Source organism: Podarcis muralis, chromosome 14 (assembly GCF_964188315.1).
Source record: "Podarcis muralis chromosome 14, rPodMur119.hap1.1, whole genome shotgun sequence".
Classification (NCBI taxonomy): domain Eukaryota; kingdom Metazoa; phylum Chordata; class Lepidosauria; order Squamata; family Lacertidae; genus Podarcis; species Podarcis muralis.
This window is the reverse complement of record NC_135668.1, coordinates 26675931-26701761: the sequence shown is the minus strand read 5'-3', so window position 1 is coordinate 26701761 and position 25831 is coordinate 26675931. Positions and strand designations below refer to the sequence as shown.

Below are 25831 nucleotides of genomic sequence, written 5' to 3'. Positions count from 1 at the left end.
GGGACACCTAGTTTGCTTCTCTTGCTTCAAACCACATGGGTTTTAAGAAACCATTAATGTCTGTGAGCTCTTGGAGGCATTACACCAGTTTCTAGTCTCATTGCCTAGCAGCTTGCAACTTCAGAATTAAGAAGAATCATTCATAATAAGCTTGGAAAGGATTAAGAATCAAGCAGCAAGTTGCTACACCCACCCAACGCACTTGGTGGCCAGTGTCAAGTTTAAAAAATATTCTATCAGTGTGTAAATGGAACCTAGTTCAGCAAAACTTTTATAAGCACACCTCAACATGAAGGCAGGACATCAAGCTTTTAGGTACAGATTTTAATTTCAGAAATGAATCAAAAACATACACGTCCTTTTGTGTTTTTACAAATACTTTACTAAAGGATCAAGTTAACTTTTAAAACAAAGCAATCTTTGCTTTGCTAAAAGATTTAAAATAACAAGATGCAGACCGGCGTTTTAAGCTTATAACTTAAATAAGAATTTTGTGCAAACAGTGACTACTGATTACATGAAAAATATTATACAATTATATGCTACTTTCTTGTGCCTCTTAATGTTATAAGAAGGTAGGCTGGGAAAAATACCTGGCACCAAAAAACTGATGCATGATGGTTCCAGTACGTTCAATAAAAAGTACTATATTAAAATATTGGCATAGAATTTTCTATATTCTATGGTCTATTTCTTCCTGTAAACCTTTGTTCTGTCAAAAAAAGGTATAGCAAGTTCCTGGTTCATCTGTTCTCGTAATATCCATTTTTCTCTCCAAAACCTACATGTGATATTTAATCAAGGTAAGTAAAAATGAATGAACCCTTTGGTATTATATCCAATTATTATTAATACATTACATTAAGTTTGCTCTAAAATAAGGTCAATCCACAACCTGTTTATTCTAGAGCAATCCCGCTGGTTTGACTAATGTGGAGTTTGGGGACCAGAAAGTACTGTCCTAAATCTTTCATATCCAGTTTTTAAGGGCAGTTTTCATTATAAGTGAAACAAGTACCTCTAGCACCCACTGCATTTAAAGCAGAAAAGATATTTAGTGCATACTGAATGGTCTTTCAAACAAAAGTAGGTTCAAAATATTTGTGTGTTATGTTTCCCTGCTCAAATTGTGTAGTATAATTATTGTAAAACTCCTCAACTATTGGCAATACCTGCATTGCACTCTAGAACTGAAAAAGCTAGGGCTGAGCTGAAAGTTCTTCAGGAAATGCATTCAGTAGAAAAAAGGAGCTTTTGAGGGGGCCTGATGTTTCCTCAAAATCTTTTTTTTTTTTGTACTGGTTCACAGCTTGAAAAATAACCTTCCCATTGCTCCCTAGTAACAATGATGCAGCCAGATTTTTGTTGTATGATGGGAAAACGTTATTTCAATGTATTAGCATTGTTTGACCGCGGTGACTGTTGTCACACAGGCATGTAGTTGATCAGATCTGGCTATGTCATTGCTACTAAGATGAAATCTAAATTGGAACAAAAAATGGCACCAGCTGCAGCTGACTGAAGTTGAGAAAAGAGGGTTGCAATAGTGCACTGCTGCCTTCATCAAACTGTAGGATACAGTGCAGGTTTTGTGTGTATGTTTTGGAGGGGGTGCATCAACTCTTCAGTGCTCCCAGTGGTAATAAATGGCCAAAAAAGTGCCCCAAAGGAGAAAGGGATGAATTTTACAAGGGGAGTCCACCTTTTCAGCTCAGCACTAAAAAAGAGAGCATTTTTTTTTAACTGAACAAAATATAATATACATTTCATTTCTGAACATTATGTCACTGAAGTCCAAGTGTCCACCAAAAAAAATAAATCAGTGTGATGTTACGCAAAATACTTGATCTGATTTCCATTAGCGCTGCCAACATTTTCTGAACATGTATCATATTCAGGAGAGATCCAATGTTATCAAATAGGCTAAAAAGCCGGATGTGGTCTTAAAAACAAAATCCCCATTAAGTGCATTTTCTGCAGAGTATTCTGACAGCATTTAATTGTTTGCAGCATCTGCTTGGCGAGCCCAGTTTTCTTCTTCTACTCCTGAATCGTATTCTTCTTCAGAAGCATCTTTAGCTGGAGCCCTGCAATTAAACACAAGTAGGATCAAATACAGTGGTACCTCTGGTTGCAAAGGGGATCCGTTCCGGAGGCCCGTTTGCAACATGAAAAGCCCGCAACCTGAAGCGCCGTATCTGCGCAGGTGCGTGGCGTGATTTGGCGCTTGTGCGCATGCGCGAAGCGTGATCTAGTGCTACTGCGCATGCGCAAGCAGCGAAACCCAGAAGTAACCCTTTCCAGTACTTCCGGGTCGCCGCGGGATGCAACCTGAAAAAACGTGACATGAAGTATGTAACATGAGGTATGACTCTACTTCCATGTAATGTCTAGAACAGGGAGCCATTTCAGCCCAGTTGAGCTTTTGATACTGATCCCCAGGACCACAATTTTACCTCCCAAATTATATTCTATAGTAGGGACGTTGTAAACTGTCATGTACTGAATCAGATTGTTGGTTCACTGACTGGCAGCAAAGGAAAAAGGGAGTCTGCATGCAGAAACAATGGCTCTTTCTCCGAGTACTTTTAGCAGAACAGCAGCAAATAAATAACTATTAAAAGAAAATTGCTACAAAGTAGGTGGAATTGCTGTTCAAGAAGAAGCGATCTACTGGTCCCTTGGATCAAGGAGAGAATCAGAGTTCTGTGGACTGTTGTCTTGAAAGGCCATTAGAAAATGAAAAATGAAATGGCAACTTAAGTCTGCACTTCTTGTAATCTTTTTATCCTAGCAACGCACACCGGAAATAATGGACTCAAACTGAATCAGGAGACCTGACTGGATGGTCACCTATGGTTACTTCCTACTCTAAATATAAAGTAAAGTATGCTGCTCTTTGAAGGCTTATTGCTTTTTTAAAAAACCCTCACATTATTATTAAAATTAGTGTCCTTTCAAAATGACAGCTTTCAGTAAGATTCCTGCTTCCAATTGGCCTACTGAAAATGCATAAATCTGGCCTTTGACGTGAAAATACAAAAATGTGAATCTTTATTAGCCATTTTGTTCAGCCAGTTTGTGTTAAATGCTAAGCAGCCATCTACTGTAAAAGGTAGCTTAAAAATATAACTGGAATTTTTAAAAGTATCTAAAATAACTGTGGAAAAAAGTAACTGCGAAAAAGTGTTTTTGTTTATTTTTGCATCAGACCCAAACTAGTGTTGAAAACCTGACATTACCTGATGTATCCTGGATCCTTCTTTCCTTCCACGACATCTTTGTCGACCTCCACACATACAATGTCAGAATTGGGTACTTCAAACATGGGTTCCAGCAGTAACTTTTCCTAAAGGGTAGAAGAATAAGCATCAAGGTTTTGCTCACATAATCCCTCTTCCAATGAACACCTGGCAATAGACCGTTTGCTACAACCACTTCTCTGCCCGAAAGAGGCTTAGGCCAGTAGCCAACCAAGTTACTATAGTAAACCTATTGAAATTAATGGACAGTATAATGTTCATTCATGTCAACATCTCTACTTAGTAGCTGAGTAAGTTGAGAACTTAGTTGACAGACATTTGTCAGGAATCCTATCACAATGCTACTTGCCAAGGCTGCCATCAGCATAGCTACTTTCTTCTAACTCCACCTTAAAAACAAGGTGGAAGGGCTGTAGCTCAGTGGCAGAGCACATGGTTTGTATGCAGGTCTCATGCAGGTTCCCTAGCATCTTCAGGTAGGCATGAGAAAAGACACCAGAGACCTGATGCCAGTCTGTATTAGCAATGCTGAGCTGGATGGACCAATGGTCTGACTTGGTGTTGAGCAGCTTCTTAAGAAATGGCCCTACCACAAGGCAAGGTAAAACAAGTGCTTCAAAGTGGTAGATTTTGAAATCAGCATGGGTGACGGAATAGAAGACAGACATAAATGACCTATGGGCAGGATCTACTGGTAATGTTCTGTGCAAAACCCACTCGAGCTGCACAGGACCGTAGAGCTGTTGTGCAACTCATTTAAATGATGCATGTGCGGGAAGTTGTCTAAGATGTAATTACGCTTGCAGATTCCACTCTAGCCATTCCAGGCCAGCCCTGCTTCAAAGCTGCTTCTTATGCAACCTTCAGTTCTCTGCTTTGGGCCAAACATTAATTCCCTGCCAGTCTTGCTCTTCCTCCAAATCAATCTTTGTTTTTGCTTTTTCCGCCTCTTTGACTTGATTACACATTTATACCTTTCCCCCTTTTATTTAAAATAAGAAGTACTTTGTCAACAAAATAAAGATCCAGAATACAGTCAATGAGAAAAGCAATTTCCACCACGATGGGAATAGAATTAGCACCACCATTAATATGCTTTTGATTTCACTTACTGCATAGGAAGACTCCCATTTGTTTGCAAAAAGATTGCATAAGATATGAGCTTCCTCATAATGCCCATATTCATTTTCCAATAACATCTTTGTCTGATACTAGTCTTGTAATTTTGGCATTTAAGAACCCCAGCATTAGGTAAATACATACTGCTGTCATCGTAATAAAGCAGCCGCTCTATAGCTTCAGACACCACTCCTTTTAGTACTGTTAACAAATATTTTAGTGTCTAAACTCAGTCTTTCTTCCAGAACATGTAGAACTATCACATGGCACAGTCTCTTTGGGACTGAATCACTTTAGATTGCTAGGAAGGCTTTGCAAGTTGGAAAGTCTTTAGGTAGCATGGGCTAGGCTGAAAATGTTTTCCCCAAGATGAGATTTCAAGCTGTAGGGAAGATTGTTTTTGTTTTTTAACAAGGGTAACTGAGCCACTAATGATCTGATTTCTAAAAATCTCTCTGTGATTCACCTCCCAGGGCAGACAGTGGGATTTCAATAAACACAACTAATGGTTATGTCCTAGATCATTGATACAAGTGAAGAGAAATCAGCCTTACCATTATAGATCGAAGACCTCTTGCACCAGTCTTGCGGTCTAAGGCCAACCTGGCTATAGCCTTTAGGGCATCTTCAGTAACATTCAATTCACACTGGAAAATGCAAGACAAAAGTTACACTCTGTAGTCCCCCCCCCCCTTCCTTCCTCCCTATGGAAACTCTAATTGCATTTGGACAAGCATAAATTAAATTTGGAGTCATTTTTTCTTTTGTTTTTCAGCAGGTAATGCAGTCATCATTTAATAGATCTGCAAATTAATCACACCCCCCCAAAAAAATCAATCTAATGTTTTAATGTGTCCAAGAGAGAGTCCTGCTCTTTTGGAAACAAAATGCTGGTAACAAGAAAGAGCCCTGAACAAGTCTCAAGTAGCAAGAGAAAATCCAAACCTTGTCCATGCTGAATAATGCCTGGTATTGGGGAATCACTGCATTCCGAGGCTCAGTAAGAATCCGTACAAGGGTTTTCTCATCAAGGCTGTGCAGGGGAACCACCACTGGCAAACGCCCCACAAACTCAGGGATCATGCCAAATTCAATAAGATCTCGTGCCTCCACGTGCCGAAGCAAGCGATCTTTTTCTTCCATATCCTGCTGAGTGCTGGAATCTCCACCTACATTAGCCAGGTCTGCAGCTGCTGCAGCCCTTCGGCCCTTCCCCAGATTTGATGGAGTTCCGAAGCCAAGATACTGCAAAGACCAAAAAAAGAGAGAAATATAGACTGCATTTAAGAAGAAAGTCCCAATTACATTATGTATATCTATCTTGTATTTGACTAGACACAACAATACGTGGTGGAACACTTAACCACCTTAGCTGGTCTTTAAGGTGCTACTGGACAGTTTTGTGTGTGTTATTTTTAATTTATTTCGACTTGACCACCTTGTTACCTGAACAGCATTTGAAAAATGTGAAATCTTTACCACTCTTTCCACAATGAGCTTAGAGTGGGATTTCAACCTCCCAACAACCCTGTGAGGTTGGGTAGGTTGATTGTGGCTCATGAATGGGATTTGCGAGATTTGAACACACAACTTGTGGGATTTGAACCCATAGCCCAATGCAGCAGTCACTATATGCACGAGTTCTTGCGGCTCTAGTTTTTCAATATAAAAGTATTATAATTGTCAAGAACTAAAGAGTTTTATAGAACAGTAACATTTTTCATCATCTAAAATGCCCATATGTAGTTATGTCAACCTGACCACATGTTGATACTGGAAAGTGCCCTTTGGAAGATAAGCACATGGGATCGCCAGGCTAAAAATAAAAACACAACCCTCAACCCTTAGCAAAGCCAAAATATAGGCATTTATATGTTCTGCAGTTGTGAATAAAAAGTATAATCCAGTGTGCTAGATAAGCCAAATGGGTGGCAGCTCACCCTTGTGCCATCCTTATAGGGATAACAGCTGCAGTTGTTGAATGCCAGGTCAGCTTGGAGTTAAGACCTCCCTCAACCATGATCTGATTGTGGATGAGGAGGCAGTTCTGGTCTGTGTCACTGAGACCTGGGTGGGTGAGCAGAGTGGAGTTGGTCTCACCCAGTTGTGCCCACCGGGGTACTTGGTGCAGCCATCAGGGAAGACTTGAGGGTCAGGGAGAGGGAGTTGCTGTGATCTATAGAGATTCTCTCTCTCTCTCTCTCTCTCTCTCTCTCTCTCTCTCTCTCTCTCTCTCTCAATGTTTCTGACATTGGGCAATCGGGACAGATTTGATTTTTCGTTCTTGTTTTTATTATGTCTTTTGTATTTTTATCATGTATTTATATGTTATGAACCACCCTGAGATCTACGAATGACGGGTGGTATACAAATTTAATAAATAAATGAAAAACGCTGAAAGGCAGCCACTTTGGGTCTGCAACAACATGCCAGCCACGGAAGGCCTTGGGTAATGTATTTCATAGCACAATGGCTCCGATCCTTTCCAGAATAGCTACCAGCAGTTAAAACCAAGTGTACCTTGCATGACTAAAGGTAAAGGTAAAGGGACCCCTGACCATTAGCTCCAGTCGTGGCCGACTCTGGGGTTGCGGCGCTCATCTTGATTTATTGGCCGAGGGAGCCGCCGTACAGCTTCCGGGTCATGTGGCCAGCATGACTAAGCCGCTTCTGGCGAACCAGAGCAGCGCATGGAAACGCCGTTTACCTTCCTGCCAGCACAGTACCTATTTATCTACTTGCACTTTGACGTGCTTTCGAACTGCTAGGTTGGCAGGAGCAGGGACCGAGCAACGGGAGCTCACCCTGTCACGGGGATTCGAACCGCCGACCTTCTGATCGGCAAGTCCTAGGCTGTGTGGTTTAACCCACAGTGCTACCCGCGTCCCTTTTACCTTGCATGACAAAATTGTACACTTTTAATTCCACGTCTCCTTACCTTTTCATTTTTCCTCCGGCTGATGATTCTGTCAAGACCATTAAAAGCACCAGAAGCCACAAAGAGGATGTTGGTTGTGTCAACCTGCACAGTCTCACCACGTAATTTACGGGAGTTCTTCTCTGGAACATTCACAATTGTCCCTTCCAGTAACTTTAACAAGCCCTAAGTTAAAACAGGAGAGGGTTTAGCAATGTATTCACAATGACATGGCAACCTTGTGCTCAGGGGTGATTGAGTCAACAACCTGAGCCATTTGGATGTTTCCACAAGTCAGCCAGGGCTTTGAAAGAAGCACCAGTCATATCAGCTGGAAAATCCCCAAAGCTGTCTGCAACCCATTGGATCTACCAGCCTCTGAGGGCAGACCATCCTAATAAGTCCCCTGCTTCTGCAGAGGGGAGAAGGCAGTGAGGAACTAAACCTCAACTGGAAGTGATCGGAGCATGGCAAGGGACTGATGTCAATACCTCCCACCCTCTTCCTGCCCAGTTGAGAAAACAATGTCCAGAGCGTGGTCTGCCAATGATATGTTGAGACAGCTCCATGCTTGTCATGGCAGCCATGAAGTCCTAAGCCACCCCAGAGCCAATTGCCGCAGCCTGGATGTCGAAGTGCCCCCAAACTGGCAGGTTTTTGAATGCCTCAAGCAATGGGGTGGGAGTATGCCTTCAAACTCTACTCCTGGAGCTTCCCCTGCAAACTCCTTGGTGAGCAGTGAGTGGGTATGGCTTTCTGATAGCTGGGCCAAACTGGAAGGCCTGGAGGGCCACATTTCGTCTGCAGATTGGCGGCTTTCCACTCTTGAAATAAAGTATGGCTTAATGTTACATGCAAACTAGGACAGTCTATCTAGAGCTTGATAGTTCCTGAAAGAGCAGCAGCAAAGCTCTCAATACTCACTTGCTGAACGCCTTCTCCTCCCACATCACGCAACTGATGAATGCCTGGCACGCTGCCAATCTTATCCACTTCATCCAAGAAAACAATTCCTGTAAATTAGAGGCAATTAATGTGAAGAGCATTTGGGTTGTGCAAGAAGGACAATCTGTACACAGTGAAGGCCATCTTTTTTAAAAATAGAACAATATGCTGTGGCAGTGTTATGAAATGCTGCCTATTGCATAAGAAGAACAACCCAAACATTAAAAGAACAAATTAAAAATGTATGTGAGGCTTTACTGGCACCTCCAGCGGGAAGAAGGGCCCAATTTTACCTTGCTGAGCTTTTTCTACATTGTAGTTTGCATCCTGCAGTAGTTTTGCAATAACAGACTCAATATCTTCTCCCACGTAGCCTGCTTGAGTCAAAGTGGTACAATCACAGATTGCAAAAGGGACGTCCAGGCATTTTGCCAGAGTCTGAGCCAGCAGGGTTTTACCTAGGTTAATATATATATATATATGTTATTAACATTCACTTAATGGCTTATTTTTATAAAATTTAATTATTTTCCAGCAGGAGTCAACTACCAGTGATATTTGCTTTTGTACTAGCAGATCTAGAAATTCAGGTAACCTGGCATGCCCAACCATTTTATGCCTACAAGGTTTATTATACAACTAGCAGGCACTTAAGGAATACCATTATACTAATCCAATAAAGTTGTGCATATTTATTTCATTTTTGCAAAAATGACTACAATGCTATGGTCAACTTTTTATTTAAAACACACACACACACACACACACATACATTTATAGTCCAAAGGAAGGGTTACAAGATTAAGTAAAGAGACCATTACAATTTTCTTGCTAATATGAAGGGTACAATACCAAGTCCATTACTTTATTTACATTTTCCTTGAAATAAATAAATAAAAATAAATAAAAGCAGCTTATGATATTATCAGCACCTAGTTTACAATATGTTTATAACACTAGATGCAGTGGTATGTGTATTATTGAATTAAAAACTTTGCCTTTAAGCTATTACAGGCATGCTGCTATTTGGAGCAATCTCTGCAGCTTCTCTTGACTGCCATATTGGACAGATGGAATCTAAATGTTAATGAAATATTAGACTCAGAAAAACTGTCAGCGTGATAGCTACTTCTGTAAGATGTGAAGTACACTTCTTCAGGAAGAAACTGCCTTCTCTCTCTCTGTTCTTCCCTAAAAAGGAACTCAGTCAACTTAAAGGGTAGCTAGTCCCCATGTAAAGCTCCTTCCTAGAGCTTCCTAGAACTCCTTCCTAGAATTTTGCTCAAAACTGATGTAATTTACCGTATTTTTTGCTCTATAAGACGTACTTTTTTCCTCCTAAAAAGTAAGGGGAAATGTGTGTGCGTCTCATGGAGCGAATGCAGGCTGCGCAGCTATCGCTGAAGCTAGAACAGCAAGAGGGATCGCTGCGCAGTGATCCCTCTTGCTGTTCTGGCTTCTGGGATTCAGAATATTTTTTTTCTTGTTTTCCTCCTCCAAAAACTAATTGCGTCTTATGGTCTGGTGTGTCTTATAGAGCGAAAAATACAGTACATAACAATCTACCTAACAACCTGAATGTTATAACAAGGTGCAACACGCCCTTACAAACCTGATCCAGTTGGTCCAAGCAGCAAAATATTACTTTTTTCAAGCTTGATGTCATCATGAGTTGAATCTAACACTTCGCCTCCTCGCTTTTCCTGGGGCATCTGTTGGTTCACCTGCTGCTGCATTGACGCTCCCAAAGCATTGCCATGGGGGCTAATACCAGCAATCTGGAGAAGTTCTGAAATGTACAAGTCAAATTAACTGAGAATCAAATTGACTCAATCTAGATTTGTTTGAGACAGCCTGCAGAACATGCACATATTTTTCCAGACAACTCCAAGTATTGTTCCATCTACCTGAAAATCGAGAGAGACCATAGCATCTGAAAACCAGATTGCAACACACATCATCATGGGAGGATTTAGATTCTAACAAATATTTTGGAATAAAGAGATCAGAAATATTCTAGTTGAAGTGGAAGTTTCTCATTTCCCATTTCCATACAAATTACTTTTTAGGCAAATTTTCTTCTGAAGGTAATCTGAAGTCCTTCAGGTGCCACAGTAATGGGAAAAATGTTAAATGTTAAATGGATAATAGAGATCCATGATAGTGACTCTGCAAAAAGTTACCCAATAAAAATATCGCAGGCAAGAATTTCTTTTAATTCAGGCCCATCAAGAAAGGAAAGAATTTGACATTTAGACATACCTCACTGGATACTTCTTTAGTTTTGTAATTTAAATTAAGTGACTCTATGCTGGAACTGCACAATAATCTAAGCTCTAAACTTCACATCACAGCCATTGTTAGTATCAGATCCACAGGAAGTTTAAGCTTTCACTCACATATCAAGTATTAAAAATATTTCTAGAAGTTCTGAGGAGGTTTTACCTGCCTTCAACACACCGTGTTGAAGTAAAGCCAAATCATCCTCCTTTTAAGACCCTCCCTAAATCACAGAAGAGGAACCCATTGATCTCCAGATTCTGTTGGGACTCCAACTTCCATCAGCCACAGCCAATATGGCCAATCATCAAAGATGATGGGATTTGTAGTAATCCCACTACATCTGTAGGTTAACAGGTAACTCACTCCTGGTGGAAACACAGAGGTATTGTTCTCACAGCCAACCTGTGTCTGGACTGTACTACTGCAGATTGCAGGTGAAGGCTCACATGTCTGGATCATACTACATCAAAAAAATAAATTCTGCACCCCTAGAAAGCAATCCACCAGTACCCTTCTCCCTGACATGATAGTTTTCTATATGTAGGTATCCTGCCCCCAATAATGTTGGAGCTTTCTATCACATGGGCTTCTCTCCCACAACCCAACCTGAAGTAATACAGCTATAGCACAATGCTGACCATTTCTACTAAGTAGTAAGTCCTGCAGAATTCAATCAGGCTTAGTCCTGGGTAAAACTGCAGCTCTAGACACAGAAGAAGAAGAAGAAGAATTTGGATTTGATATCCCGCCTTTCACTCCCTTTAAGGAGTCTCAAAGCGGCTAACATTCTCCTTTCCCTTCCTCCCCCACAACAAACACTCTGTGAGGTGAGTGGGGCTGAGAGACTTCAAAGAAGTGTGACTGGCCCAAGGTCACCCAGCAGCTGCATGTGGAGGAGCGGAGACGCGAACCCGGTTCCCCAGATTACGAGACTACCACTCTTAACCACTACACCACACTGGCTCTCAGGTTTTCTACCTCAGTGACAACTAGGCCTGAGTGGCTATTTAGAAAATGAATGCAGTCTGGATTTGCTGTATTATTTTTACAGAGTCACAATTAAAATACTGCTCATGGTTCAATTCAGGCAAGGAGATATTGCAGAGGAGGACATGAGGAGAGCCCACTTACTTGTAAATCTGTACTCATCCTCCCGTCTTCTGATTTCTAATTCTAAGAGAGAGGATGAAAACAGTAATACGATACATATATTTATATATGTATAAATGAAAAGAAAAGCATGACACTTTCTTCACCTCTTGCCCTCTTCTGAATACAGGTTTATGGAACAATTGATTTAATTTATATTGCAAGAAAACTCCTCCGCAAACATTCAGAATTTTAACAGCCTCCCTAATTTTTTATCTTAAAAAAAAAAAGGAATGGAAGTCAGTATTAAAATAGTTATGCTAAAGAGTTGATATTAGTATTTGTAATTTTAAAATGGAGTTGGGATTAAGAAAAGCAAGAGATACAAAAAATGAACACACACAAAAACTCTACACTTGCAGTGCAAATCTTATACATATGTAATCAGAAGGTGTATTATAGAAAAAGAAAGAAAAAGAAGCCTTGCTAAAATTTAACAGCATTAAATGGGTCAGACACTTCTCTTATGAGCCAGTTGGACGTTTGACTTTTTCCGGGAACAGAAGACATATTTGTCATTTTGAAACTTCGCTCAATTTCAGAAATAGGCGCATCCATAAGAGATCACACTCTCCAGCTGCCATCTATCTCCAGGTGTAAATTTATCTGCTCCAACATGATAAGAACCCTTAATATATTTTTAGCATTCAATTAGTGTTTCTGGGTAGCAAGCAATGCTGGTCCTTATCAGAGTAGACTCACTGAAACCAATATACTTAATTTACTTAAGTTCATTCATTTCAATGAGTTTACCATATGACTATCACCTGCTGTCATATGTAATTTTAAAAGTGAACTAGGGTCCACTCTGTGATGCTGGATTAAAGTGACTTTGCCCCCTAAGCACAGGAGAGTTAAAGTAGTTTTTTTGTTCCATGCATACTACCCACCATTGTATTCTGGGCTGTCTTTCCATATATCTGAAATAACATTACTTTTGTTCTATATCAGGGATGATAATTTATACGCAAATAAATCTAGTTGTCCATTAAGAATATTCTTGCCCCAATATTCCTTTAACGAAGGCAACTTATTCAAACCTATTACTTAAAAGGATTCTACCTTTTGATTCTCATGTGTTGAAAAAATTGAAGGAAGAATATAGTGTATGATAAGTACGTAAGTAAAAGTCAGCTTTCAAAAAGGTTCTAAGAAAGAAAAACTCCCTGTTAAACTGCAAGAGTGCAAAAATTGAGGCAGAAACAATCAAATAATTTGGGTTGCCAATAATCTGTCTATCCTGTGGACAAATCACCAACACTGAAACGATAACAGAATGTGTACTGTTTAACTGCCACTTGGCACTAAGATCACACAGGGAGGAGACCACATGACTGATGGTGTCAGACATATCTGCACATACAATGTAATATGAAAAACAAACCTCTTGGTGTTAAGGAAGTTTGCTTTTCAACTTCAGCTTGCTGCCTCAGGTTGGCAGGGATATTGTTGTAGATTCTTTTATAATGATTGTACACTGCGACCGAAAGCACCTTCTTGGCAAAACACTGGCCAACAACATACTTGTCGAGGTAGTTATAAATCTGGCCGAAAAAAGAGAAAAGAAATAGTCAACGGATCCCCTCAAGGCCAAAGGATGTTTAGTTAATAATACTGATCACTTTAAACTCACTTCCAGTGGGGTGATGGAAAATCCCACACTTAAATTCCCAATATATATATTTGCAGGAAAATTTATCCTTTGAAGGTAGCCAAGGTCTTTGGTTTCCTCCCCAAATCCTGGGAGCACACAAACTAGGGATTTTTTAAAGTAGTGGTGGTGGGCTTATATTGCTGAACTGCATCAAGAGCCCTGTTTTTCTTCCCAAACCCTTTAAGAAAATTTAAAGGGACAAATGAAGCTTATGGGCGATACCCAATGTAAGCCATACTTAAGAGAAGTCCAGTGACTTCATTGGGTCTAATACAGAGTATGACTAACCTTGGATATCACGCTATGAAAGCAGAATAAAGCAGAATTTTGTTTGGCTTTGTGAAAAAAACAAGTCACGAAACTTCAAGGCAAGATAATCAAAGTCCAGTCAAAGAAAGAAGGCTCTACTTTTTTTGGTGGAGGTGGCGGCTTCTGTTGGAAGGCCAACTTCACAGCTTCGGCTGCAGATTCCGGTTCTTTAATGATGCTCTTCTTGGAATCCGCTTCTGACAACACGACGAAGAAGTGGTGGCATTTTTCACATTTCACAAAGCGGGTAGAAGCTGAAAAGGGCATAAACACAAACGAGACAATAGTTATTTAGTGACAACTGATTTATCCAGCAGTTAAGAGTGGATTAATGCAAGTAAAAACTTATGGGACAATTGGAATGCTTTAGAGTGTGGGTGGAAGACTGGCCCATGGTTTGGCTGCTCCTTCTGGCTTAAAGCCTCCCCTCCCCACTCCATTTGCAGCTTGAAAACAACCTACCGCTGGAGCAAATGGGAGGCTGTTTTTAAGCAAAACCGCTGTGCAGGGAGGCACTTGAGGGGATCACTGGATACCCCTCTCCCCCTCTATGTGCTGCACATCCCCCTCCTAAAAATATCTAGCCCACCTCATGGCAATTGAGCCTGAAGATTACCTTCCAAGAAGCCCCACACCCAGCTGCAATCTTCATGAAAATCACCTGCCTCCCACTGGAAATTAGACTTTTCAAGTCCCATTACTGGGGAAGGGAGAAAATAGTGACAGTCTGCATGTGTGTGTGTGTGCATGCGTGTGCACACACATACACACACACACACGTGAGAGAGAGTGCAAATATGAATATGTGCATGGTGTGCTTGCATATGTGAGTGTGCGGTGTGTGCAAGAGTGTGGGAGGGCTAGTCCTACCTCTTGCCAGATCTGACTCTACCTGCTTTTGCTTTGGGCCACAGCCATCATTGGCATGTGGCCCATGGAAGGTTGTTCATAAAGGAATGTAGCTCCAAGCTTGAAAAGATTCCTCACCCTGGTTTATAAGTTCATGTTTTTCAGTTTATCTTCCAAAGCATAGCACCAACGAGCCATTTCATGCACAACAACAACAAAAAAAACCCTTCAATATTATAGGATTTAACCAAGGTTCTATTTTAAACTCAAATCTTACAAGTGATTTCCAAACAACTGGCTCCGCCAGTGGGCCTGTGTTGCTCCACTTTTACCCTGCCCCACCCTGGTAAGAGGAAGTGCTGCCGAGGCCAGCAAGCCACTATTATACATTGAAAAAACTACACAGTTCACTGTCTCAAAAGAATCAAGGAATACCACCTCAGTTTTCTGCATCCAAGGAACCTTTAGCTTAGAAAACACAATACAAAACATCAGGGTTTTTTTTCTATGTGTCTGAGGGGGCTTTTGTAAAGCACCGTCTGGATGGGAAACTGTTAAGCAAATACAATAAACTAAGCTCTAAACTTGGTCTCTTCATTAGTGGGTGTTGCCCTCTCAACCCAAGAGGGAAAATCTCCCCACTCGCAACTGCTCAGTCATACTAACTGTGCAGTAAACACCGCGATCCTGTGTCCAGCATGTAGAATGGGGCCCAAACAGACTCCCAAGGCACTTATATGCTGGAGGACGTTTTGGACAGGTGAAGTGTAACTAGAGCTAAGAGCCCAAGGCCTGAAACAGGAGGTCAGCAAATCCTTTCTACTTTCCAGGAAGAAATCTTACACCAGTCTTTCCTGATGTAAAACTAACTTTGTGAAGCACTAGGAGCATTCTCTGAGGACAAGAGGCTTATTATTCAGCAACACAGTTTCAAGTTGTGTTGTTTTCCCAACTGGCTTTTTCTCGACATTTTTAATGACTTAATTACTAGGATTGTTTTAACTATGTTTCCCAAAACAGACAACACTCAAGCAGGACCTGAAGCTTCCAGTTTTGCTGGGATGCAAAGCGGCTTATATTTGATAAGCATTTTTGTGTACCGAGATAAATGGGGAAGAGCAACAACTGCAAAGAGTTATTAGATTTTTCTTTCAAGAAGCAACAGTTACTTCCTCAAAAATGACACTTTGTTTAATATTATGGGATGAGTAAACATGGATATCTTATAGGAGGGGTTCCTATAAGCTTTAGTCAACAGCATGTCTGGATTTGTAACTGAACATAGGATATGGCACATCCACCACATTAAACATTTGAACTGATCTAAATGTATTGTTATTGCTTCTTTTATTTCTTATATTTCACAATATATAGGAAGTAAAAGAAGCAATCAATTTAAAATCATACAACAATTAGCACAGTGCATTAAAATTGCTACAAAAGGCAGAAAAATCATAAAGTGGTCCACCTGCCAAGACCCTCAGCAATTTTCAGGAGGTCTGTGGGAAAGAAAATTTGGGAACCGATGTGTTAAGATCTGGTTCTAAGTAGGGACAGTTTAGCTGAAAGATGAGATAATTGATTCAGAGCAGGAAAAAAGAAGTACCTTAATACTGGGGTCTGACTTACAGAATAAGAAATGTAGAGCAAGTGAAGCGATATATTTGATTGCATCTGCAAATATGTGATCTCATATGTACAAATGCCACGTTTAACTGGCTCTCTCTGTATCACAAAGATAGGTACTGGAATTCCACAGGGTTGTAATATGATCAGGGGAAGCCAGTTTGGGCCAAGCTAGACAAGATGTGGGCAACATTATTGGCTGCTCATGTGTCTGCCCCATTCACAAACAAATTAATCACGGGTGTGCTGCCAAGCCTTCTGTGGCTGTTATGTGCATTGTATTATCTGTTTTAATATTCTAATATATTGCTTATATGTATATTTTTAATGCCCTGTAAGTCATTTGGAGACGTTCGGGTAAGAAGCAACTAACAAGTCAGGTAAAAAAATAAATAGAAGCGGGGCAAAGGGGTCTAATTTTCACAACCAAGTTTTCACAGAGCTGAACCTTTCCCTGCCTGCTTGCTTCCAGCTTTAATGTGCCTGGTTCCAATTCCAAAGCAACTTGGACTTTTTTTGGGGGGGGGGAAGCACCTGAAGCAATGAGGCACAGTGAGATAAGGCAGGAGGTGGTGCAGGGTTCAGCTTCTGTCATCTCTGTGCCTTTTGATGTAGAACACAGACATACCCACACTTTATACACAAATGAGAAAAGTGCAAGAAGGGATGTAGGCGCCGCAGGCATGCCCAGTTTGTTTCCTGAATTATATTAATCCAATAAACAAATATCTGTGATAGAGTCACAGAGCACAGAATAGATGGGAGTTTCTATTTTCCCAGATACTAGAAAGACAGGGACCTTGGGTCACTGCCCAAACCTCCTGTCCCTATATTTTCAACTACATAACTTTCCTCTGCTTCTTTCTTGAAGACCCATTATGAGCCTAACACGCTGCCACAGCTCTAGAAATGGAGGGGGCACCTCTCCTGTGTAGGATAATCTTATTTGTGTGTCCAAGAGCACAAGTGCACAGCCACGCAAACAACAACAGAGTTTTGTCATCAGGGTTGTATTTCCCATTTATGTATGCTATCGCTCTGTGATCCAGAAAATAAGCGTGTCCGTGTTCCACGGATGAGGAAGATTTCTCCACAGCACAGAACAAAGCAGCATGAGGATGCAGCAGACACTGTGTTAATTAGATTGTAATTAGTCGGGCCCTGCTGAGAAGATTTGTGTTCCAAAAGTCCCAGCAGGGATAAAGCCATAAATGTCGAAACAAACAAAACTGTCTACTAAAGCCAATGCCTCTCTCCTCTGTCTATTCTACAGAGCTCTAGCAATGCGCAACCTAAGCTCCACCCAGATTCCACCTGTGGTCCTCAAATGCCCTCAAGCCCAGGAAGAGAAGCATGACCGCCTCTGCGTCTAAGACCAGTCACATGAAAAATGCAGTTTCAGACCTTTGTACCTTTAAAGGCTTTTTGATAACTGAGATCACATAGTCCAGTACCACAGCAAACTTGTTTTTGACCTATAGAAACCCACACTATATTTGTTGGCAATTTATTTATGCTTGTTGGAGTCTAAGTCAATGAGATGATGCTATATATGTGTGTATAAACAAGGGGGGAGGAGAAAATGTAGAGAAGGTAGAAGTCAAAGGAAAATGAAATGCAAAAAAATTTTGAGTGACAATTAACTGACAGCAGAACTGAAAGCAGCAACAGCAGGCCCAATCAGGCCTTCCCACAGCAGTGACAGCTCTGTTGGGCCGCCTTCTGCTGTATGACGTCACACACGCGTGCCGCCCCCCCCCACACACACATTGGGTGGAACCTGGCACCTGTGTTTTTGTTAGCTGTGTGGCTCCATGGGGTCTGAACTATTTTGCACATATGAACTGTAGGGGTTGGTGGTGAAGTATACCTGATCCCCCAAATCAGGGCTATCTGCAGGTTTATAAAATCTAGAAGTAAAAAAGGAGTTAAACACAACAATAACAATCATGTTCATTTTTGACTGCAATGGCAGAATGGTAACAGTAATAATTTAGGTTAGAAGTTTAAAATGATTCTCTCTCCGCCCCCAACTTCAAGGCCCCTTTGCTGAGCAGTGAGAGGTTCAGCCAGCTAGTTAGATTTTTGCACTACTTGTCTTGCAGTCCTGGGAGGTTTTCTTGCCTTGAGTAGCAAGAGGGAAGGGAGATGGAGAGGATGGTTTAAAAGACTCCAGCAGCAGAAACATGCTATCAACAGAGAGCAAAATCACCCTAATGTGTCAAATGCCTGGGAGAAGACGTAAGTTGTTACCTGGCACCAAAAGGATGTTACTGATAGCACCAGATGGACTTCACTGCGGAACAGCATTCAACAAGCAGAAAGTCACAACTGAAAAGGCCCTTTCCTTTGTTGCAACCCTCTGAACCTGCCTCAGGAGGTCTCAAGTGAAGAGTGAAGGGAAGATTTGTATTAGGAGAGATGCTCTGAAATATATTGTTTCATAGTGGAAACACTTGTGATTCGACATGCTTTCACATTATAAACAAACAAACAAAAGAATAGTTCTTTTGGGTGAAAATAGTTCTTGGCTTTGGTATACTAATTAACCATATGTAATGTGTGGTAACAAAACCATAATTTCAGTTCAAGCCACAAGTAACTGAATTGCCAGAAAAAATTGTAATCCAGGTGGAAGGAGAACAAGACTTTCCACAGCTCTACATTCAAGGGAAGGTAAAAGGTAGACTACTGAATCACACGGAAAGATCTCAGATAACATCTAGAGTGGAGGGAATCTTCCAATTAGATGGCTTTTTGTACTACAACCGCTAACTATTCTTACTACTAGAACTTGTGCAGAGTCAAGAGACCATGAAAGCTCAGGCTTATTCTGATGTAACATTTGTCTCCACTGACACAGCGCTGGAATGACTTCTACGGAGGCATGCATAGCTGAATAGATACTTCCACATCCTGTACTGGTTTGTAAAAATATTAAACTTCTTAATTTCCTGTTTCTATTCCCCACCTCCAAACCATGGGCCTTGGTGCATACTTTTCTAGCCCTGAATATTAAATGTTATTTCAACATCTCTACCCACTTGAGTTTTCAGGCAATATCACACAGAGAGCAGAAAACAAGAAATCTGCTGACAGATCACTCTTGCAAAGTTCACATTTCAGTTCCAGATCCCTATTTCAAGGAAATGATAGGCAGACAAGCCTATCTAACAACAACAACAACATTGTTTTTGGATGCTATAAGCCAGCATAGGGTAGTGGATACTGTCTCACCATTCAATCATAAACTTCAATATTCCTTAGAATGGCTTCAAAACAGCAGGCCAAATTAGCCCTTGTCCTGAGGGAAAGGGTTGCAGATCAGTGGTACAGCATCCAGGTTAAAACCTTGGCATCTCCAGGCAGGACTGGGAGAGACTCACTGGAGAGATGCTTCCAATCAGTGCAGACAACAGTAGATGGACCAAAGGTCTGACTCTGTATAAAGGCAGCTTCCTGGGGGCCATTAGGAGGCTCTGACTAGTGCCTTTTTTTGTTTCTTCTGCTGTGATCATTGCTGCTGCTAACTAATATTAATTAATTAGCCAAATAAATACTTGTTATGTTTTTATATAGGTCTTAATAGTTTCCTAGTCACCTGGGAGCCTTTTAGCAAAAAAATTAAACAAACAAGCTACCAATATTCCAAACAAACTGAATAACTTTGGGTCACACACAGTCACTTACACAACAGTCAACTTCACTAGATTGTTGTGAAGTGAAATGGGAAAGCCCCCTGCCATTTACCACCCTGAACTTCAGTCAGGAAAGACAAAAAAGACATGTGAGAAATTCAACTGTCATGTGGAAACTTATCCCTTAAATCCTCCTAAAAGACACTAGCTCCTCAAGTGAGATTAAGGGTGTCAACACAAAAATAATCTTGCCTACTTCCAACCATCTTGACTACTGGGAGAAGCCCATTTATATTTCTGATGCAACATTAGCTAGAAAAAAAGAAAATTCATTCTGACTCTGCTTTCTGGGCATGTTGAAAGCTGTTAGTTGCAAGAAAAAGGACTGAGTCAGTGTTTGCAGTGATAAGGTGCAACTCTCCTCTCTCAAAACCCTGGAGTGCCTTTTATCACGCCCCACCCCTTCGGTGGAGGAAAACCTGTCTATCTATCAACTGCTGCAGACCCAAGATGATGCCAAGGAGGAAAACCCTGGGAAGCCATTAATCTTCTTGCAATTATGCCTAACAAAATCCTGCTTCTTACAACTCCACCTCACAAACATGGACCTGACACATGAGGAGAGGCACAGGCAGCAAGCAGCAGGTCCAACAGGATTCCTGAGAAGTTAGTAGGAAAGTAGGAACAGGTCAGGTGCCCAACAAGAGGTTTCTTGGATCCAGTGCTTTTTTTCTTTAAAAGATGTTTAGGGGTACTCTCATTTTGACTCAAGAAAATCACCATTTTATAGTTCAAATCGGGAAAAATAAATACAGTAAATGGACTTAAGTACAAAGATTCACAAAATGTTTAGGGGTATGCATCCCCCCCAGAAAAAAGCACTGCCTGGATTCCATTTTTTAACCCACTGGGAACCCGAAAATGTAGAATCAGGTTGCTGGAGAATATGAGCAGCAATTATTATCATTATTATTATTTTAAGATGCATACTTTGCTGTTTGCTCACCATTAAGGCTCTCTATTCAGAACTGAGATGATCCAGCAGAACAGAAGAAACACAATAGCAAGGGGCAAGGTTTATATTGGCCATACTGTACACGGCTATAAGATATTTATTCCAACTCCTGGGATGTCACCTTCAACCTGTTCCAGAATCAGCTCTTACACATAGTTAAACACACACACATGCAACTTATCATTCAGAAGGAATAATTTTAAAAACCCTAAGTTATAAATAATTTTCACAAAAAATGCGAAGTCAATCTACAGAGCCCCAAAAAGCCCTGCTACAACTTACACACAAAGGTCTCCACGTGTGTGCATAAGTCACCACACTTTGGGCAACGCAGCTGGTTTCCGCCTTTGCCGGAGCCTCCAGAACTTGACTTCTTGCTGTTGCCTTCACTAACAGTTTTCTAATGGAAGTAAATAAAACAGGATTTGGACTGTTAGAGCCAGGCAACAGATTTACAAACTTGCTGCACTTTACATTATTCCTCCTCGCCCCTGCCTCTGTCAGCATGTTCACCCACTAGAAACAAGGTGTCTGGTTTTACCTTGTCCACCCACCCCCGCCCAACCACATCACTCCAAAATTTCCCTGCTGTTTTCTACACAAACATGACACCCATGTTCACCCTGTGAAAGTGTTGTGTATTCTCATATATTTCTGAGAAGCTTCTTAGCTCACTAAAATATTAATCATTCATGTGAAGAGGTTTCTCATTAATATCGATGAAAAAACTATACAGATAAAAAAACTAAAGCAGTCTGGAAGTGGCACAGCAATTTGTGAAACTATAAACAGTGTCGATTCTAGATTTAGGAGAGCAGGGGGGGGGCTCCATGCCAGTCTCATGGCTACCCTTCTGCTTGCCCCTTCCCCCTAGGTCCAATCCTGAAACTTCCCAGAGGGGAAGCGCAAATCACTGCTCCGTCTCCTCATTCCTGTCACTACTTACATGAACAGAGAATGCAAGTCAACTTGAAGCGACAGCAAGGAGGAGCAGGAACAGGGCCAGGAGGCTCTGGGGGTAGGCAGTGGGGCCTCAGAAGGGTGCAGGCTTTGACAGGTGCCTGACAATAATGATCCCTGATGTAAGGTTTGTGTTTCAAAGCTAATCTCTCTCTCTCTCTCTCTCTCTCTCTCTCAAAAAGGCCCTCCACAATTTAAACATGTTTTGTCAGGAAAGAAACAACACACATACCCCAAAGTATTGAATTTAAAGAGGAACCAATTTTTATGATTTTATAACTAAGCTTCCTTGGCTCAACTCAGACATCATGTCAAACTATGTATCATCGTCTAGAATCCAAATCAGGATTTGAGCGTTCACATGCACAAGCAACTTGGATTCATTCATAAGGCTATCTGCAGTGCATCAGGGTCTTTATCCATGGTTTTATGGCATCTCTACACAGTCATTCCCAATTTAGTGTTATCCAGTTGCTATACAATATATTCACTTAAATAGCAGAAGCATGGATTCAAATTGTGGCCAGAAATCATGCTGAATAATTTCTTTTCAAGTTTTTAGGAAGCTTCTAAATTTTGGTTTTTTAAAAAGAGAAAAACCTAAGTACTGTGAACACTTTTTTTGGAAGAACAAGGTCTACGGAAAATGCTTGCATACCTTACTCCCATCTCCTGAACCATCTTTGCTTGCACCATCCTTTGAAGCAAAATATGCCGGTGTTTCAGAGAAAGTTCTCAAGGGAATACTTCTTAGTGACCGTGCTTCAAAAGTCCCAATTATTCCTAAAACAGGAAGGCAAGAACGGCCACATGTAATACCTGCAAAAGAAACAAATTCTTTTGTTTTGCAAAACAAACTCAGCCCACATTGTAGACAATCTACTATCAATCCAGCTAAAGTCACTTATTAGGAACTTTGCTCCAATGAAGTCACTGCATCTCATTTCCACCAAAGGTTGTGACCAAAGGACTCTTTCACCTTCCACAGCTATCAAAGAGCAAGTGTTCATCATATGGAGTGTGTCCTCATTCAATGTGCAAATTGTTTTAGGATCAGAGTGATTGTTGAGGTAGTGGGACTGGAGCAGATGTGTTGCCATATCGATAAGACCTGCTGCAGGCTCACCTATTGGTTGGAGAATAACGTTGTCATGGTGCTCCTAAATCAGATGTAAGGACATCAGTGAGACACTCCAATATGGATATGTATGCAGTTGGGTCATTATGCAGAAGATTCACAAAGAATAGAGATTCACTGCCTTTGGCTATGAACAGAAAGCTAGCAGCCCCAGCGAGTATGACAAATGGCCTAGGCAGGCAAGTCCAAAGTCCGTTTCGGGGGCCTAATCTGGCCCATCAGTTGGTTTAATCCTGCCCCTGTGGCAGTTCTAAAAAAAGGTTGACAATTTTGGTCAGCCCTCATGCATGCTCACTTTATCAAATCTGGACCTCTTTGAAAAAAGTTTGGACACCCTTGGATGGGAGCTAGAGTCCAACATCTGGAGGGCCACTGATTAATCAGTGACAGTAAAGTTTAGTCAGTAGGCTGAAAGTTAAGAGGTGATTAATGAAAAATAAAACCTTTTCTATTAACAATGTTTGGTAACCTTTCTTTGAGAGATTCTAAGTTTACCCATTTTTCCAAATCTGAAAGAAATCAACATATGTACTGCACGGAATGAGTTGATACATAGCAACTTAAAACAGTCTTCCCATGTGTTAGACAGCCCTCTTGTATAAACATAACATGTGCTCAGACATTTATATGTCCTACCTTTTTAAATGTTAAAAATCAAACCAAGGAATCTTACAAAAAATAAAAAAACACAACAAAATTAAACAAACTCTTAGTACAGTCAACTTGCATGTGGGTTATGTTTCAGGGATAGTCTGTAAAAACACGTATAATCAAGCCACCCCCTTGGAACTGCCCCAAGCAAGCAATGTTACCTTCTAGAGCCTGTGTACCAAACAGGTATTACACCCCAAACAAGGCAGAGCACTTTTAAGCTCTCCACCTTGCTTACTGGGCTCTGTTGTGAGAACCTCCCAGAGCCCAGTAAGCAGGGTGGAGAGATAAAAGCTCTTTCCAAACCAGGAAAACACATTGCAGAAAGAGCTTTTAAGCTCTCTGCCTTCCATAAGTTTAATTTGTGTGATTTCAGCTGGTTGGGCTTCAACAGCACAGATACATGCTTAACACAAAATAAACTGCAGGAGGAAAGCAGCCTCACAAAAGGTGTATAAGCAACAAAGGCTAACAGTGCAATCCAAAGTACATCTACTCAGAAGCAAGTGTCACTGTATTCAGTGGCACTTAAACACAGGTAACTCTGCATGGAATTGTAGGGGTAAGGCTGCAAATACTAAATATACTTTGAAACCAATGGGAATGATATCTGTATAAATACACCTAGAATTCTGCTTTAATAATAATAATAATAATAATAATAATAATTTATTTGTACCCCGTCCATCTGGCTGGGTTTCCCTAGCCACTCTGGGCGGCTTCCAACAAAGATAATTCATTTAAGGAGTTGAAAGCACTTCACAGAGGTTACTTCAGTACTCTTAACAACTCCTCTGCTAGGCAGATCAGTATTATCAACCCTCTTATTTCAATTTACAAAGGGGGATGGGTGGATGAAGCATTTGTTGCTACTTTTTTTAAGGAAATATATTGTTGGACCCCACCTTTGGATGGTGTTTATTTTCCCTGCCTGAAAAGATACATAGACACTTTACAGGGTTACAACATATACCGAAGGCCAGCAATTAGGTAATAAATAAACTATGGACCCAGCCTAAAAGCCTCCTAGAGAATTTGTGGCAAATTTCAACCAAAATTTGAGCTTTTAATTTATTCCAGAATTTATAAACTACATTCAGGGAATACCGGAGCAGGGTATACAAAGCATAAAACAGAATAAAAATGTAAACAAGAAATAACAAGACCAAACAAGATAAAAAATAAACAGATTTGGGAAGGCCTGGGAGAAATGTTTTCAACAAACACCAAAAACAAAATGCCGGAGCTTGCTTCACTTCTAATGGAAGAGAATTCTAGAGAACTAATGATACACCCCAATCCTTGCAAGGAAAGGCTCTCCAATTGTTTTTTATAAAGTTTCTTTGAATCTATTTTATGGTTATATTTATTTTCTCACGACCAGTTTTGGTCTTATTTCGTACACTGACTCAAAGTATAATTAATGAATTATGTTTTTTAAAAACAGCTAATACACAATTTATGTAGATTTAATCTACACATTCTGGCACACTGGGCTTCAGTTCCATGAAAGCCTATGCCATAACAAACTTTTCCTAGGCTAAAGCCTCACTAAACTCAAAAGGACATACTTGTTGAGCAAAGATACATGGTTAGGATAGCACTGAAGGTGCCACACAATACAATCCTTGAATTGTACCCAACATTAAGTTATACGTACCCAGGGTAGACCCACTGAGGTCAATGGACCTGAATTAATCGTGCCCATTAACGTCAACGGGCCTACTTTTGAGTGGGATTTGGATACAAACCTTGTTGTTTTGCTGCAAGACATTATTAGGACAGGTTACCCCTCTGAAAGCTGACAGATAATAATTAAATTGCATCCATCTGGAAGCCTGATGGGCTATAATAAACAAATCCTACTCCTCTGGAAACTGCTGGATACTAACAAATTAAACCCGACGCAGAAGCTGATTAAAAAAATAACCGTAAATAAATGGTGTGGGGGATATTTTGGGGGGTGGGCAGGCCTAGCTTGTAAAGGGCGGGGCCAAGGCCTACCTGAGGGGCCGGGAGGGGGCCGGCTCTAGGCCGCGACCAGGGTGAGCTGGGTTGGGGGGGGGGGGAGAAGGGGAAAGGGCTGCCCCACCCCCGTTACCTCTGCGCGCGGACGGCAGCGAGGAGCTGAGGAGCCGCGCGGCCGCTGCGCAGGTGTTACAGGCGGCCATATCCGTGGCCCCGCTCCTCCTCCTCCTTCCAGCCGGGAGAGAGCGCCTGGCGTAAACAGCTCGGCCTTCTCCACGACCCCACCGACAGCCTCCTTCTCGACGACCTGTGTGGCGTCACAGGCCCCTGAGGAACTGCGGCTCCCG

General features: G+C 41.1%; 1 protein-coding gene across 3 annotated transcripts; it reads right to left on the bottom strand.

Moving 5' to 3' along the window:
• Positions 1 to 309: 309 nt before the first annotated feature.
• CLPX (caseinolytic mitochondrial matrix peptidase chaperone subunit X) lies at positions 310 to 25831 on the bottom strand. Of its 3 annotated transcripts, none has more exons than XM_028707175.2 (14): positions 25618 to 25831; positions 22386 to 22510; positions 21050 to 21167; positions 13739 to 13893; positions 13061 to 13220; positions 11659 to 11700; positions 9857 to 10033; positions 8538 to 8702; positions 8224 to 8312; positions 7321 to 7485; positions 5328 to 5627; positions 4937 to 5029; positions 3243 to 3349; positions 310 to 2087 (listed from the first exon to the last, which is right to left on the bottom strand). In XM_028707175.2, exons 1-14 carry the CDS (start codon positions 25685 to 25687, stop codon positions 1997 to 1999), a joined length of 1857 nt encoding a protein of 618 aa, XP_028563008.2. In that variant the 5' UTR covers positions 25688 to 25831; the 3' UTR covers positions 310 to 1996. The 3 variants fall into 3 exon arrangements, with proteins under 3 accessions (XP_028563008.2, XP_028563007.2, XP_028563009.2); XM_028707174.2 differs by having other exon boundaries at positions 22386 to 22546; positions 25618 to 25830; XM_028707176.2 differs by lacking the exon at positions 11659 to 11700 and having other exon boundaries at positions 22386 to 22546; positions 25618 to 25830.